This window comes from Phoca vitulina, unplaced genomic scaffold (assembly GCF_004348235.1).
Source record: "Phoca vitulina isolate PV1807 unplaced genomic scaffold, GSC_HSeal_1.0 scaffold10, whole genome shotgun sequence".
NCBI classification, from domain to species: domain Eukaryota; kingdom Metazoa; phylum Chordata; class Mammalia; order Carnivora; family Phocidae; genus Phoca; species Phoca vitulina.
The window spans coordinates 44,103,559-44,120,759 of NW_022589713.1; the positions used below are offsets into that span (position 1 = coordinate 44,103,559).

General features: G+C 44.9%; 1 protein-coding gene across 4 annotated transcripts in view; it reads right to left on the reverse strand.

Moving 5' to 3' along the window:
* The window catches only part of MYRIP (myosin VIIA and Rab interacting protein), a 399,641-nt gene that overhangs the window by 43,671 nt on the left and 338,769 nt on the right, over positions 1-17,201 (reverse strand). For all 4 annotated transcript variants that reach the window (XM_032408946.1, XM_032408947.1, XM_032408948.1 and 1 more), the window contains exons 10-11: positions 16,249-16,892; positions 565-804 (exon numbers count right to left, since the gene is read on the reverse strand). In XM_032408946.1, coding sequence (XP_032264837.1) covers positions 565-804; positions 16,249-16,892 — 884 coding nt within the window. The remainder of the gene's footprint in view (positions 1-564; positions 805-16,248; positions 16,893-17,201) is intronic.

Sequence of the window (17,201 nt, forward strand, 5' to 3'; positions counted from 1 at the left end):
GATCAAGTGGTTGGAGTTTTGGGGACTTTTACCTGTTTGAAACACCAGGATTCCACATATGGTTTGTTTGGAAAACGATTTTGAGGCTAAGACAAACCCAAATCTGCAAACAGCAGGGATAAATGATGCAGCAGGCCATGTTTAGCACAAAGACCATGGTCTGAAACATCACCATTGACTAAAAGAGGGATGGCGAGATGTTCTCAACCCACAGGCAAAGTTCCTCTGGGGAAGGGCAGGGGAAGGCATGGGCCTTTACTAATGAGAGAGGCGGTGAGCATTAATTATAGACTTGAAAGTAAAGGGCTGTCTTGGGAAGGATAGTTAGTAGAAGGAGAGGACAGGTCTCAGGAGGCCTGGGACCCGCGGGGCCCTCTCCCTGACTGAACCACTCAGCACTAACCAACAGGGCTTCTGGGGCTCTCCCGCATGCACGGGATGGGCATTTGAGAGACAGCTCGTGGGGGGCCCAGCACACCTCTGTGCAAATACAGAACTTCCTCTGCCTCCCCCTTCTCCCGCTGCCCACACCGAGCTGCCTGCAGGCGGCTTCACGGCACTTACCTTCTTCAGCTCTTCCTGGACGCCCTGGCTGTTCTCTTCAGAGGACAGACTTTCCTTGTGGTTCTCAGACTCTGTCTTGGGCTCCGACTCCTGATCTTCTCCCGAAGACGTCTCCTTCTCACTCATTTTCATCGCTAACTCATACAGCCTGTTTCTCAGTTTCTCCTCGGTGGTGGCCACGCCAGCCTGAGGGTGCCGAGGCTCGTTGCTGATGTCAGTCTCTGACAGATCACCCGACACCTAAATGTAAGCCAGAAGCATGAGCCGAGGACTCCTCTGCCACGGTCATACTGCTTGTTCCCAATCACCCCCAGGAAAGGACAGTCCAGGAAAATCAAGCTCTTTTAACTCGATCTGCTTTCTCTACACGTGGGCTTTTACTTTTCACTTTTACTTTCTCAAATACATGCACCTTAACATTTTGTTCAAGGGGCCAGGCAGGTGAGCATCTGTCCTCAGAAACAGGTTTGAATTCATTCAGGGTCTTTCATTCACAAGATGCTTACTGAGCGCCCGCCATGGGCAGCAGTGTGCTGATGGTACATGGCTCAGCACACCTGGTTGGCAGTCCCCCCCGGTGGAGGTGACACACTAGTTCTAACAGCCCACGAAGGGGTACTTAATGGCAGGGCTCGAAGTTTGGGAAAGCTTCCTTGAGGAAGTGACGTTCAAAGTAGAAGTGATGTTCAAAGCATAGCAGTTACCCAGCTAAAAGGGAGAGAGAAAGACGAACAGTATTCTAGGCTAAGGGCAAAGATTTTGAGATGGCACAAGGTCCTTGCACTTAGGTAAGCAATACTGTGTGACATTCCCTTGATAATTACAGTCCCGGCGTAATTATTACACCTTCAGTTCCTACTATCCATTTGGTGAACACCTCCAAAGTTTCTTATAGGAGTAGATCCCTGACCAGGCCTGGGGAACTTCAGGAAGACAGGGAGATGGTGACTCTCAGTATGTCCTTGGCCGTAAGTTGGACAGACATGTACGGAATTTTAACATGATAACCCTCAGTACACCATCAGGGTCCATTAGACCTGACTTTAGTTTTTCAGTTTCCTCTTTGAGTTGCTCTATTTATAAGGCTTGATATTTCATTGCTTTTATTCCTTCTTGAAGGGTTTCCAAAGAACACAGAGAAAATTTACTTATTTTTTTTTAAATAAAATAAAACTCATTCTAATAACTATGAGTAATTACTATGAGTAATTACTATGTGGGTTCACTAGTCTCTTTGATAAATCTATGATACATGATGGCATCTTTGTGATCTTATTTTTCTATCTTTTGAAATATCTTGCTCTTTCATCATCCTGGGAATTATCTTTCATCATTACTCATCAATTATTCTCAATTATGCTAAAAGAGACCAAAATAATAAAACAGAAGAATGGATTGGCCTGGAAGGATGATTCAGTAACGGACTAAATCATCATTTATTTTGAGTCTGCTTTTACATTGCATACAGTTGAAAATTCAAAATTTTTCATATTTGCAAAGAGAAGAAAAGTGACAGAGAACAACATTTCACAATTATTAGATGACTCAGAAGATGAACTCAAAGAGAAGGAGAGCAACTCTTTAGACTCTAACAGTGACAGTAAGTTGATTATATAAGTAAAGTCTCAGGCTAAGAGCCTTCAGATGATAGTGTCTGAAGGTGAATTTTCTCGAACTCAAGAATTGATGAGTAAACAATGTATTTATAAGGACAAAAGGAAATATGGTATTTTCATTCAGTTAATCATTCAACAGGAAGGGCTTCATCATATAACATTTTGCCGCAAGAATCTGGACCATCTTGTTGTGCTAAAAAGATGTGCGACAGATTCTTTCATTCTTTATGATGTTTGTGCATCAAATTTACTTGATACTGCTGTAACTGGACAGATGCTGAAGGCAGCTGTCTGTATAAAGGTGAGCAGAAGGAAACAGATGACACAAAAGTGAAGAAGAAGAGCCCCTGGGTTGATAAAAGAAAAAGAGTCCACTGGAAATGACTGTTTCTCTGGTCCTGAGCAAGAATCAGTGATGAGGGCCTCATGAGAGGTGACCAGTGCTCCCAGCATGCTTGAGAAGGATTCTTTTGTCTGGGGACACGGGGAAGCTCAATGGGGAGAATGGCCTCTGAACAGGCTCTTGAAAAATGAGGAAAGTTTTAATATGTAGACATGGGGTCAGGCATTCTTGATGAGGAAGTAGCAGGGCCAGTAAGACCCAGGGTGCATGAGATTGCTTGGTGTAGCTAGAGGAATAAGGCTTAGAAATGGGACAGTGGGGGGCTTGGGATGGAAGAGAAAATGGGCCTGGGTCAGATTGTGGAGGCTTAGGGATGAGCTTAAGGAGCTGAGCTTGTCTACCAGATAGTTTCACTGCTATCGAAGTATGCATTAAACTAGCCCGGAAATCAGCAACTGGCCCCAAACCCACACTCAGGAGCCCTCTTTTACCAGCTCACTCAACAGATTTAACACACTGAAATACCAATTCATTTTAGTTCCCAGTTTGCTTTCTTTAGATTTGGCCTATTTCTTTACCTTGTAAGAACCTTTGAAGACTTGGGTCAATGGCAATTCAGTCCACATTCAGCAAACATGTACTGAGTGCCTACTATGTTCTGGGCCTGTGCTGGCCACTGGAGCTCACAGGTGGGAGTGACAACCCTCCTGCTCTGGCTGCATTCATGGTGTGATGGAGAGACATCATCTTGACACACTGTGTACAAGGCACACACATGAGTGTCTGATGAGACTCAGGGGGAATCCTCACCTAGTTGGTTGGATGGATGTTGTTGGGAGAGAAACAGGAATAGGTGACAGCTGAGTGGAATCTTAAAGAATGAAGTCCTAGAGATTATCAGGATATATGTCAAGTTTTATCTGAGTGTTGAGAATTGTACTAATGCTAAATGATGGCCCTGGAGTTCAATAAACACTATAGGCATACGCACAGGGATCTGACACCAGGAGATGTGATACCACGAACAGAGATGGAAGCATCCTTATCAAAAGCCACCAGAGCTTCAAAACTTACTGAGTAATATTTGGCCCTGTAATGTTTATCAAGTACATTAACAAATATTTATATCTCCAAGAAAAATAGGTCTGTGTTTTCTTCCTACAAAGATCAAGCCATCCCTACTCTGTGTTATAAACTTACACGTTTTCCGCACGTACTGATTTTCATGTCTGTCTCCATGAGAGCTGGGACAGTAGATGTTAAGTTGGGGTCTCAGCTAACACGGGTCTGTTGTTGGCCTCTGTGGATCCTTGATACTGTTTGCAGACTTCAATTTACATGCACTTTTCTAGGGGGAGGGGTACCAGCTGTCATTAGAATTTCATTGGCATCCACGCCCCCAAAGGGCTAAGAAACATTGAGAAGAATACACAATCTACTTCCTGGTGAGACAACAGTAGATAAGTACAGGGTACTTGAGTAGGGGATGGCAGATTCCCAGCGGAATTCAGAGGAAGGGGGAGAAGGGCAGTTGGTTTCCAGGGTCTGTCAGGAACCTGGACTCAGCATGTAGAGAAGCTGAGGATCTGCAGAATCTCCAGCCTGAAGAATATACTCTTGTACTTCAAAGGGACCTTAAGTATGAAAATGTTGGACAGCAACTCAAACAGATTACCAAGAGCGTTATGAAGACAGTGGAGAATTCTAAGAAACTTTTGTGACGTGAAAAAGAAAAAATCATAGGATGAAATTCCTATGGGCAAGCTGGATAACTATCAGCAATATGTGTATCTGGGCATAAAACATTTTATGTAATTGGTTGAAAATAAGAATTGCCTGCCCACCGGTGCATTGTCTCAATCCTCCCACTTTATAGATCAGCACTGGTATATATAAGGGGACATTATTTTGAGAATAAGAAACTCATGTTTTTCAGTTCCCACTAAAACTGCATTCTCTTGTATCTTCATTTAAAAAAAAATTTTTATTTATTTATTTGACAGAGAGAGACACAGTGAGGGAGGGAACACAAGCAGGGGGAGTGGGAGAGGGAGAAGCAGGCTTCCCGCAGAGCAGGGAGCCCCATATGGGGCTTGATTCCAGGACCCTGGGATCATGACCTGAGCCGAAGGCAGATGCTCAACGACTGAGCCACCCAGGTGCCCTGTATCTTCATTTTCTTAGCTAAGCCTAATTACCCTAGGGAAAAGAGTATAGATCTAGAACGAAAAGATCATTGATCATTGATCAGCTCACCTCTTTAACATGGTGACAGAGTAGCCCAGATTTTGTCGAGACAGAAGTTTCTAGAGACTGAAGTTCCCTGAGGTTCAAATGCTGGATTTTGCTTGTTCCTCAGTTGGGATCCAGGGAGAAGGAGGCTCATAAGCTGCCTGTGGTCTCTGACCCTTTGGCCCCTAATAATTTGAGGCAGCTATATCAGAGTTGAATCAGACCCTGAGGAAAGGCTTCAGAGGGAGGCCTGAAGGGGCTCCAGGTCTCCTCAAGCTCCTGTGTGGGGCAGAGAGCATCCAGAAGTGGGCTCATGGAATATCGTTGGTGGTGCTGGAAGATGAGCTTCCTAGGGGCTCCTATGGTGGGAAGGAAGGGGCTGCCTTGGGGCAGACAGCCAGGGTCCTGGGGAGGATGAGAGTGGCAGCCATGATGGGGCCTGAGGGAGAGGGACTGTGTTCTGACCTCGCACACAGGGAACAGACAGGTTCTCAGGCCTTAGGATGCCAGCAGGGCGGGAATGACTTCGTGAACAGAGGCTCCATCACTGAAGAGACTTGCAAGGACCCAGAGGACCCTGCTCAGCCCTCAGATGGCCCTGCAGCCACAAGGACTCCAGAGGCTTCCCCTCCGGCTCCCCAAGATGGCAAAAGTGGAGAAAGTGGAGGGGTTGGAGGGCTGATTATCTACCTAGAAGAGGAAAGTCAGTTTTAAAGAGAAAGTTGTTGAAATCACAAGAGGCTGTGTTCCTGGATTGGCTAGTTTACATTGCTGGCTCTGCAGACTGGGGAGGCGGAGGAGGAAGGGTACGGCAGTTACAGAAGGACAAAGCATCCCCTTTTCCTTGCGCACATCAATGTAGCATGTGGAACCTGGAGACTCTGGCTAAATAAGAAAGTATAGTTTTAAACACCTAGTGACAGAATACTCATTAAGCTAAGCTAGGACGGTTTCTTAAACAAGAGTCTGCTGATATATTCTCAGTGGTCTGCAAGTTCTTATTTATAATAATTTTTAAATTTTGGTTTTAATTTCATTGATCATCTAAAAAGAAGGGACCGTCTGAATTACCAGGGCAACTGAGTGTTGCCAGCTTGACCTCCACGGATCTTAGATTTCGAACCAGACATCCTCTGAACAATTCCTGAGGAATCTGGGAATTCTCAAGTTTGAGAAACACAGAGAGAGAAGTATAAGGAGGTGATGGGGTGTGTGAGTGGGGGCCAAGCCTGGACAGTTCTTGTGGTTGAGCACATGAGTGTGGGTGAGTACTGCATTGGGCACAAGACACGCCAGATCTCATTAAAGTGGCCTGGTAGTTCCCTCTGTGTCCACGAGGACGCCAGGCTTGTGTAGGCTGTCCAAGGTCACGTGACCAGCGTGGGGCCAAGCTGAAGACAGCCTGATTCTGAAGGCCAAGCTCTTTCCATTCTTCCAAGACAAGGCCAGATGCTCCAGATTAAACCAGGCTCATTAGGAGCAGAAGATAGCAGAACCACAGGGTAGGGAGAGAACCTGACAGGCAAAGGATTCAATCCCTTCAAAGAAGTGGAAGTTTCAATGAGGGAGAAGCTACTTTTTCTAGAAGCTTTCTGGAGATGGATACCTTTAAAGATTTCCTTAGAGAACTGACTGTCTTTACCTTCATTCACCCTTGTGATCTGTCTTTATGCACCCCGAAATCCTGCCTGCTTTAATTTAAAGCAATTTTTCTCCTATTACGCCTCCCCATCATCCTGATCAAAATTCTTCACACGTTTGAAGGGAGCCATGTCAACGTCTTCTAGACTGAGCAACCCCAGTCCTAGAAACCCTTTTTTTTTTTTTTTTTTTTTTACAAAGCCTGTCTTTCATCTGCCAGGTCATTTGAGGGAACAGTGGGAGGCTCAGCATTTTCTCCACGTTTAAAAAAAAAGCCCAGCTCCAGGATGACTTTCAAATGTTACATATCAGCCTTCGTTGAATATATCCTAGTGTCCTATGGTTCTCCCTGTTCCTGCTGTTGAAAAACACCGAAGCTGACCTAAAAAGCAGAGTTTCTGCAGCTTGCTTTTAGATATTTTAGTGAACTTCAGAGAAGAGCCCTGACTTACAGGTTACCCAGCCCTGGGAGTTCCGTATGTGGCAAATACATGGAGTTTTACTTGCAAATGCCTTGGCAGAGTTGTCCTGAAGCTGCAGAAGGGAGAATGAGCCTCGGGGCTGGCCGACTCTACCGCTGACCTGTTTTTTTTCTGAGGACTCGGACAATTTCTGTCTCTGGTACCTTCACGCAGAGGTTTGTCCTCTCCTGATGTATCACTATTAACCCAAAACTAATTTTATTCACAGGTTGTGCCCTGGTGATGAAGACATTTATTTTTCTTATCACTGGTGTGATAAGAACAGTCACACATACACAGATACACACCAAATCCTCGGCCAACTAACATGGTGGGAATGGGAACATGCCACCTGGAATCTCCTCAAATTTAATATTACAATCTATTTCCTCCTGCCTCCGTGAGAGCCCCTTCACAGGGAAGGACCTGAGTTTGGCCAGTGGAACTGCACGGAAGGTAGATGTGGGCGATGCATTTGGTTAAAGGAAGTCGTGTGAAAACTTAGCACCTAGATATCGATCTGGAAGGTTTAGTTTTAGTTTTTACAATTACAGGTCAGTTGTCCTGGTATGGATCCCAGGCTGTTTTCCGAGTCTTTCAATATTATAAAATTGATTTAGAAACAAACGGACAAAACCTTAATCTCATCTGGGGCACGTCTCCTTTTCCCAGAGCAAAAAATCATATCTGACTAATGGGGTCTGCCGCTCGTCCATGTTTTTTCTCTTTATCACCTTCTATCTGACAGAATTAGACTGTGCCATTTGTTAAAAGGGCAGCTACTCATTCCCCAGAATTATGGCAGCCCCATATAAAATATCTAGAAAATCACTAGCCTGGCCTTCTCATTTGTACATGAGGAACAGGCATTTGAGACACAATTATTTTCATACTGACCACAATTGGTCTCTCGCTTTGGAGAGAAATCTGTTAGGAATGAAGCAGCATTAACAGCGGATTTCATCTTTGTTTGTTCCTTTGACTCTGCATTGAAACTGGGTGTAGACCTTTGGATTTTGATGGTGATTCAGAACCTGGACCTTAAGGCCAGCACACAAGTCAGAATTGTCAGAAGAGTCTCCTAAAAGTGATGGCATTCAGTGCAAGGATTGGGGTGGAGGGACGGAGGGGTGTTGCAGATCCTCTTTTTTCATTGGTTCCTAAAGACTTGTTATCCATTTTGAGTGAACTGGGTTCAGGCCCCCGCCATTTGGGATAGAGAGTTCAACATTTTCTTCACAGAGCAAACATGATTTGATTGCCACAAATAAGTAAAGGCTTTAACTGATAGGTAGCCCTGCTGTTTAATATCTGCCCCAAACAAAGACTCTAATTTAACTATTGCAAAACTAATGTCATCATTTTTGGTGGCTGATCCTTAATATCCAATGACTGCTGGTTAAAAATCCTATACAGCAGGACTTCTAACCCAAAGTCTGTGGAAACTCAGGAAAGTTCCTGCTCCAAAAACTCCTTGACATTGTCTGTAAGCTTTTGAGTGCTTGTGTTTATGCATCCCTCCTCCCCCCCATGGAAAACACACACACGGGGGAGAAGAGTTTGTGCTCATCAGGTTCTCAATAGGGTCTATGACACAAAAATATTTAAGAATCACCATTATTCAGCAAGTATCTTCTTGTTTTCCAGACCTGTTCTCTGCAACTATCGTGGAGGGCGCACCTAGCAGTCATGCTCAGAGGGAATCACTTGACAGATGCCCGACTAAGATTTTTCTTCTGTTGAGGGGGTATTGGTTACACCTGCTCAAAACTGTTTCCAGGTTATTATTTGTACTTGCTTAGGCTGCTGTGTAGGTGGGAAGAAGGGGCAAGGGCAGAGGGCGGCCTTGTCTCAGAGTAGTTCCACTTTCAGCCAAATTATTGTCTTCTCCTTAAGTTTTCATTTCAGGCAAAGTCCCATGGCTAAAAAGATTTGAAAATCAATGGTGAAGAATTGGGTGTTGGGTGCAGGGATTACCACCCTTTGGTCTGTATACTGGAGGAAATTCAAATACAATTGGGGTAGATCGAAGGGCTTGCTTGGGGATTTTCTCTTGGCACACCTCAGAGGGATGTGCACCTGTTGAAGGCCTCAGTGTTCATGGGATGGGGGGGTGGTCACAATTGCCAGAGAGCATCCCCTTGAATTTGGAACTGAACAACACTCATGGACCAGGGCTTGGGGAGGTAGCCATCTATTCCACATATCCTGGAGTGACCCGGACCAGCAGAGGTCAATGCATTTGGCCCCTGATAGACTGACTTGACTGAAATGTGCCTGCATTGGTCCATACTGAGTGACACTGTGAGAAGCAGCCTCCAACGTGTGTGCTCATTTGAAGCAGGTTATAGTGGAGGGTGATGCATTCTGCTCTCTCTTCACGAGGACCCAAAGGATAAATTTCTCATGAATCTCAGCTCCAAGAGCAGCATCCTTTAAGGAATAGATTTACTGTTCTAATATGGTTTCCAGGACTCAGCAAGCTGCTCACATCATTCTCTACCTATTGTCTTCTAGAAAGCTCAGAGCCAAATTTTTGGCATTGTCAGCTTGTGATTAGGACCTCTCTGCATCCATATTGTGAACTAACATTACTCCTAGCTTCATTTATGTTTTCTATCCTGATTTTCCCTTTGTCCTGCTTTTCTTATGTTTTCATTTTATTCTCTTGTGTTTACATTTATGTAAACTACTTTAAATTCTTTCTGTTGCAAGGCATGAACACATAAAATAAATGAATATTTACAGATTGTTAAAGAATTAGTAGCTTCCCAATGTGGCAAGATTCTTAGAACGTCTTTTAAGAATAATTAAGACCTCACCTGCTAGACAAGGGGGCAAATTTACCCCAAGGAAACAAGTTGCACTAATGAGTACAACAAAAAATGAAACGTCAGAGGAAACTGAAATAGCAGCCTCCTGCCATCCTGATGTCTCAATCAATGAAAAATTAATTAGCAGGTTTCCATTTTAAAATGATATCTGGCAAACATCACTCTACAACCTCTCCAAATTTTCCACCAAAACTGTGTGGGAAGATACAGGAAAAGGTGAAAATTCACATAACTAAAAAGGAATGGAAGTCAGCTTGTTACTAGTAAATGGATGGGAAAAATTTTCACTAAGTACAAGGCCCATGCAAATGAACTGAAAAAAAAAAAGTTTTTGGAGACCCATCCACTCTCTCCCTCTCCTAAGTAGTCAGGATAATTGCTGTCTCCCCTTCACCCCCCCATATTCTCCCAACCTCAAACCCTGGTTCAGAGTGTGAGATAAATGCTCACAATAAAAAAAATAAAATGAAAACCAACCAAACAAAAGCACAATAGCTGAGCCTTTTGTTGTGGTGGTGGGGCATTTGAAGCATCCAGAGATAAACCCTACTCCCAACCCTCTCACTTCCTCCTAGTCTTATAGCCACTTAGAACATTCAGGAGGGCAGAGGGAAGACCTCGCCATGGTACCCTGTTACATTCTAGGAGGTGTGGTCATGAAAATGTAAAGCCCCGGGGCGGGCGGAGATCTATAAAACCATGTAGAAACTTCAGCAACCCTCAGTTTGTTTCTTGGAGGGGGGTGGGAGGGAGGGGTGGCTGGGTGATGGACACTGGGGAGGGTATGTGCTATGGTGAGTGCTGTGAATTGTGTAAGACTGATGAATCACAGACCTTTACCCCTGAAACAAATAATACATTATATGCTAATAAAAAAAAGTAATTGAAACTGTTAAAAAAACATGTAGAAATATAGAATGATTTTTGTTCTTTTCCACTCATTCATTCATTCAACATATGCATTTTCAGTTGTTAGCCATTTGTTCAAAGAAACATACAGCAAGATGATGAGAGTAGGAAAAAGCTCCTCTCAAGCTGGCAGAGGGGAAATGGTTTCAGTATGCTAGATATTGGCAAACAGTGGGGTGGAGACAGCTTTATCCTCACTTAAGGATGACTAACAGAAAAAGTTTACATGGAATTTATGGAAAAATACAGCAGAACAAAGGAAACCAAAGGTAGCTTGAAGGCATCACGTAAATTTTACTAACAAGCAGGACACAACGTCTGATAGTGGTTTTGTGTTTTCATTAGGGCATAATAATACAGAGTCTCAATGAAGAGGTACAGAAAGTTACGAGAGAGAAGCACTCCAACTAAAAGACAAGGCTGTGGCATGAGATGAACTGCGAGACTGTTGAGACAAAAGATTGCAGAAAGATTAAGAGCACGACGGCAGGATTAGAACCCACATCTGACAATGGTAATCGCAGAATTAATCCCAGGAACACAAATGAGTGATGGGAGGACAAACTTGGGAAGGTATTCTAGAAGACTGAAGAAAGGATCAATCAGAGAAGGGAAAAAGAGTAAGAGAAGATCATAGACATGGAAGACAGAGAATTGAGATTCAAGGTAAGGATTATGGGTGGCCTGGAAGAAATAAGAATCAAAATGACAGAAGGAAACACTCCTGAGTTGAAAAAATACCCAAGTATGCAGAGAAGAGCTCACTGTCTTATGTGCAAGAGCACGAGATGAGAGCACACTACCCTTCTGGCAAAATGTCTGCTCTTTAAAGATAACAGCAAATCAAACAAATGTCTAAGAGAAGAGAAAACTGTTATACATTAAGGAAAAATTAAGATGTCTTCAGGTGTCTGTTCATCACACCAAGGCAGGAGGCGGTAAAAATCGGCTGCAGGGCTTTGGAGGGAAAGTGATTCTGACCCACAGATGTCATCCCACCAGCAGACATCAGGGTCGGGGTTCTGGAGGTCAGAGAACGCATTCAGCAGTCTATGGTAACAGATTACAGAGTGATTCCATGTGCAGAGTTACATGTGAGGTGAGATTTGAGGCTGGGGATGCAGTTAGAGAAGGCAGGACAGGACTTCTGCCCTCAACTGGCTCTACATGCTAATCGGGGCTGGTGAGGGCATGGGTCCAGCAGGGAGTGGAGCTGCCAGCATGCACTGGTTTGCCTCCTAGGGACTCACCAGACTCCGAAGGGACAGAAAGTAAGAAAATCACAGAAGCATGAAGACAACAGTAGAAAAGAGTAGGGAAGTTAGGGAAGTGAAGCCTGGTAGACATGAAGGCAAGGGAACATGAGCTTCTGAGGCAGGACCTTGTCTGTCTTGCTGACATCCAGAACAATGTGCACGTGTACATGGAGTCTGTCCTCAACAAACAGAGAATATGTGTTCTTTTCAAGCACACCCATGTAATAGTCACAAAAACTGGCCATGTATTGGGTCACAAAGGAAATCCCAACAGATTCCCAACAGCAAAACCACATAAGCCATATTTATTGCTCACAATGCCATGAGGACTAAAAATTAGAGACAATAACAAAGCAAAACAAACCAGAAAGCTATCCACTCTTCTAATTACCTCTTAATTTTGATTAAAATGAGAATCACATTGGAAGTGATAATTTACTTAGAAAAGTTTGACGATGGGCACACTACATATCAAAGCCTGTGGGATGCAAACAAAACTGTATTTGAGGGGAAATTCATTATATATACATGTACATTATCTACATATAATGAATCTATCTATCTATCTATCTATCTATCTATCTATCTATCTATCTATCTACCTGAGCCAGCTTTTCATTTTATTAATCTCAACAGTTTTATTTATTTATTTAATTCTTTTTTAAAAAGATCTTATTTATTTATTTGACAGAGAGAGAGACAGCAAGAGCAGGAACACAGGTGTTTAGGAAGCCAGGAATAGGCAGATGCATCTTTGTTTTGAGAGTATCTACTAAATGTAGAGGAGGCAACATACTTAACCGTGTAGCACTGCAAGCACGTGCCTAAGGACAGCAGCAGGACACAGACCGAGTGCCAATGTCACTACCGCTTTGGGTGTAGCACAGGTTGTCGCCAGGGCCAGACGACGAGCAAGAGAAATCAGTGTAAATCATGGGGAAAACCATAAAAATGTCCTCCATGTGGACAAGATGAGGATCTACCTGGAATAGCTAAGAGAATCATGTGAAAGACTATTAGGACTAAGAATCTATTAGGTGCTAAGTTATAAAATATAAACATAAAATCAATAGTGATCTATACACTATCAGAAACGAATCAGCACGTGTAATAGATAAAAGAGATCTCATCCACAATGTCAACAAAATGTATAACATACTGTAAAACCTGTGAACAACAAAAGTAGGAGAGCTTTGAAAAAAATCTCTACAACTTGAGTGAAAGTAAATAAATGGAGACAAGTATGACACCACTGGATGGGGAGCCTCGATATTATAAAGACATAGATTTTTCCCAAATAGATAAATGCATTTGGAGCAATCTGATCATAACTTAAATTTTTTTTTTCAACTTGAAGAGAAGATTGTAAAAAGTCATTTATATGAGTAAAGGATTGAGAAAAGTTAAGACACTTTATAAAATATCATCAACAAAAAACAACTGTGAAGGGAAGACCATCTACCAGATATCAAAGTATGTTACGAAGTTATTATAATTGAAATAAAGTTGTATTTGTACACAAATGGGACTTCTCCATCCATGGAACAAAATAGAGAGCATAAGGCAACCAGGCTCATGAAATAAAAGAAGATCAATATATATTAAAGGGGGAATCTGAAGCCAGCAAATAAAACATGGATTATTTGCTAACGATTTGGTGACAAACGCTTAATTTGAAAAAATAAGGTTAGATCTTACCACATATCATCCGGAAAAGCAAAGAACAGAGGAACTAAAGGGCTAACTATAAGTTACAGTGCTCAGAATTGTCCCTGCGTGGTGCAAGGTGATAATAAAAAGACTGACTTTTATTGGACTTATTACTGTTTTAAAATTCTCTACAAGACATGCACCCTTACTGCTTGCACCCTGGATGGACGGCTCCCACGCCCGTGCTCCCTGCGGGGGGCCACCGAGAGGCAATCTTTGGCAGGCACTGCGGGGACATGTGCGCTGACATTTCTATCATTAACTGTTAATAGCAAGCGACAGGAGAGTATGGAGAGTAAGAGGCCGATTCTGCTAAAATACAGAACTATATTTCTAAATGTACTATACATATGTGAGTGCACAAATACATACAACTCCAGTTATTTTGGGGGAGATGGCGGGGGTTTAGGTTGTGGTGGGGTAGACTATATCTGTATGTTCACAATTTTTTTTACATGATATTCATTTATTTATATAATTAAAAAGTATGCAAATGGTTAAAAATACATATACATCCCTGTATGTATATGTACACACATATAAGATCTAACCTCATGAAATATATCTAACCTTATAAAATACGTATGTATATATATTTTGTATTATATGCATGTGTGTGTGTGTGTGTGTATATATATATATATATATTTTTTTTTTTTTTTTCTTTGAGAAGAGAACTGCCATCTCAGGAGAGCAAGGAGGGCCTGAGTTAGTGCAGCACCACTGCCACCTACCGGGAGGAGAGGACACTGCCAGGGAGGCAGAAGCAACACACTGGTCCTAGAGCTTTTCTGCTGGCCCCGTCTTCTCTCTATCAAGGCCTTGCAAGATGACCACCAGAAGACAACTTTCAAGCCACCTCACAATAAACAGGAAGCTTCACGCAGCCAGTTGTTGGGGATACACGGCAAGTGAGTCATGCAGAGAACCCTCAAGGATATCCTTTCGGGCAAGTGACCCAAAGTCTCCGTAAAACAGTCTCCACTTGAGCTAGATAACAAGGAGTCATCACTGAGCAGAAGTTTGTATTTCTACTGTACGATCACAACAGTCCCACATGGCAGATTTGTAATGCTCTGCTTTTACAGAGGAAAACACGAGACCTTGGACCAAAGAAAGGATGTTTTCTAGGCAACATATTAGCAGCTTAGGCAGGACTGATGCCCGATTCTGTGACCTGAGGGCTTCCGAGCCCACAGCTATGTTCACGGGGACCTCGTGATCAGGGATCTGGCTGATGCATTCATAGATGGGCATCGTAGCAGACGCTGGTGATGTCCCCCCCGTATCACCTAGAGCTACCCGAGCTGCCTGCAGCCATGGGGGACAGTTTCTGGCTCACTGATCATTTCCCACCGCAGACCTGGGTCTCTCCCTTCTTCTTTGCCTGAAGGATTTCTCAGGCACCACTGCAAACTGGTTGTGTGTGGAGTTGATGCTCCCCTGGGTGGGGCCACTCTGTACCTAAGGCAGATGGGAGACTGTGGATGAACGCTCCTGTCCTCGGGTGGGGGGTGTGTCCCATGTGGTTCTCCGTGGGTCCCTGGTGGGATGGGGCCCCGGTTGTCTATCGCCTACCTCAATAGGCCTTTCTCACTGCTCTGGCTCACTCTTGGGGTTCCTGGGCTCTCCTCCCACCTAAAACCTACATCCAAATCCTTGACTCGGAGGCTGCTTTCGGTGAGACCCAAACTAAGAATGCAGGGCACGGTGGTTGAGTACCACTGGAGATGCAGTGGGGTTCCAGAAGTGGCTGTGGTTTCTCCAGGAGTGTGGAAAGTCAAGTTGACAGCAACGTGAGCCTACAGAAGGCAACCTAACTAGATCTTCCATTAGACTCTCAGTTTCAAACGCAATCCATTGCTTCTATAAGGTCATTCAAAGCAAATGGTGTGTGAGTGCACGTGCGTGTGTGTGTGTGTGTGTGAGAGAGAGAGTGTGTGTGTGTGTGTGTGTGTGTGGGTGCATCTTTCTATGGAGAGAGCCCATAGCTTTTATCATAATCTCAAAGGAGGTTCCTGAACTAAACCATGTGGGCAGAGCCACTGAGGATTCTGAGAGGGGGTGGGAGGTGGCCGAAAGAATCACAGAATGTGAGTAAACTGTGCCCTGAGTTTTCATATTGAAATAACATTTACTGTGTCTAGGACAGAGCTTAGTTCATTCTAAACATTATCTTATTCACTCATCGCATCATTCTTTGAAGGGGGTTGTAATAGTATCTACATTTACAGACCTGAGCCCTTGCCCAGGTCACACAGCTGGATTTGAAGTCAGGCAGCCTGACTCTAAACCCCATCTCCTTAACCCTGAGCCAATGGCCCTCCAGCTTTAGGACAGCAGAATCCCTAGGAGAGCTGGTGACCACACATGCCCGGACCCCATCCCCAGAGTTTCTGAGCAGGCAGGGCCTGAGAATGTGTATTTCTAACTTGTTCCCTAGCGGTGCTGCAGTTGCTGTCCTGGGGGCCACATCGCAAACCCACGTGGAACCGTAAGAAGCTCTCGTCTCCAGAGAGGAGATCATGGAGCCCTAAAGAGGGGATGTGAGCTGTTAGGCCACTCAGCTACTTAGCAGCAAACCAAGATGAGAATCTGGGTCTGTGATTTCGAAACCTTTCCACACCACTCACGCTTGGAGGAGGGCACATCCTGCTGAAAACTGTGCACCAGTCTGATTACCTGATGTATGTCCAGCCCCTGGGAACCGGCGTTGGGAGAAGACAATTCCTCACTTGGCTCCTCTGAGCCCATGCGGGCCCTTCCCCACCTCCTGGCCTTCCGGTCCGCAGCGTGGGGGGCCTGCTCAGGCTCGCTGCTGTCTGAGGTCTCCCTGCTGGCTGCCTGGGGGTTGAAGTTCACATCCAGCTCTCCCTGCAGGCGCCTCTTCTCTGTTGTGGGGTCCCTGGGGGCCTTCCTCTGCAACCAGGACAGTCTGGCCCGGTGCCCAACTTCCCGGGAAGAGCCTGCAGAGGAGGTCTCTGAGTCGGAGCACATGGCCTCGGGGTTCGGGGAGAGCCCGGAGTTGGTGGTTGAGGGGCCTTGGTCTGAGCCCTGGGCCTGTGTGGGCTCCTGGGGGTTCCTGGGCTGGGGGTTCCTGGGCCGGCCTCGGGGCCGTGGGCACAGTGTGCTCAAGGCCTCGCTCCAGTCAAAGTCCTCCTCACTGTCAGAGCCCATCTCGTCGTAGGCAGAGGCCGTGCTGGAGGCCGCCTCCAGGGCCTGGAACGTGCCATTCTTAGGTTTGGCCAGCAGGTGGGTGTGTGGCAGAGTACCATCCTTCAGGGCCACCCAGTTCCCATCTGGGCTCTGCAAAACCTCGGCCAAGTCTGTGGGGGAAGGGGAGGGAGAAAGAAACCAAACAGGGCTGTTATCACCTGACAGCAAGGTGCGGCTGCCATCTGCATCTTCCCCACCGCTGGCTTGGGGTCCTGGGGAGCAGCTGACTCTGGGAAGTCCAAAAGGGCACCTCTTTAGGAGGCAGAATTGAAGGTCCCCAAGAAGTCCCTTGAGGCTTTGCAGGCCCCAGTGCTTCAGACATGAGGAGACACTCAGAGATCTGGCTCCTAGTGCACCTCTGCTTGGGTAGATGGTCACCTCGGCCTCAGAATGGCCCCTCTCCTACCCTGGGCTGGCTG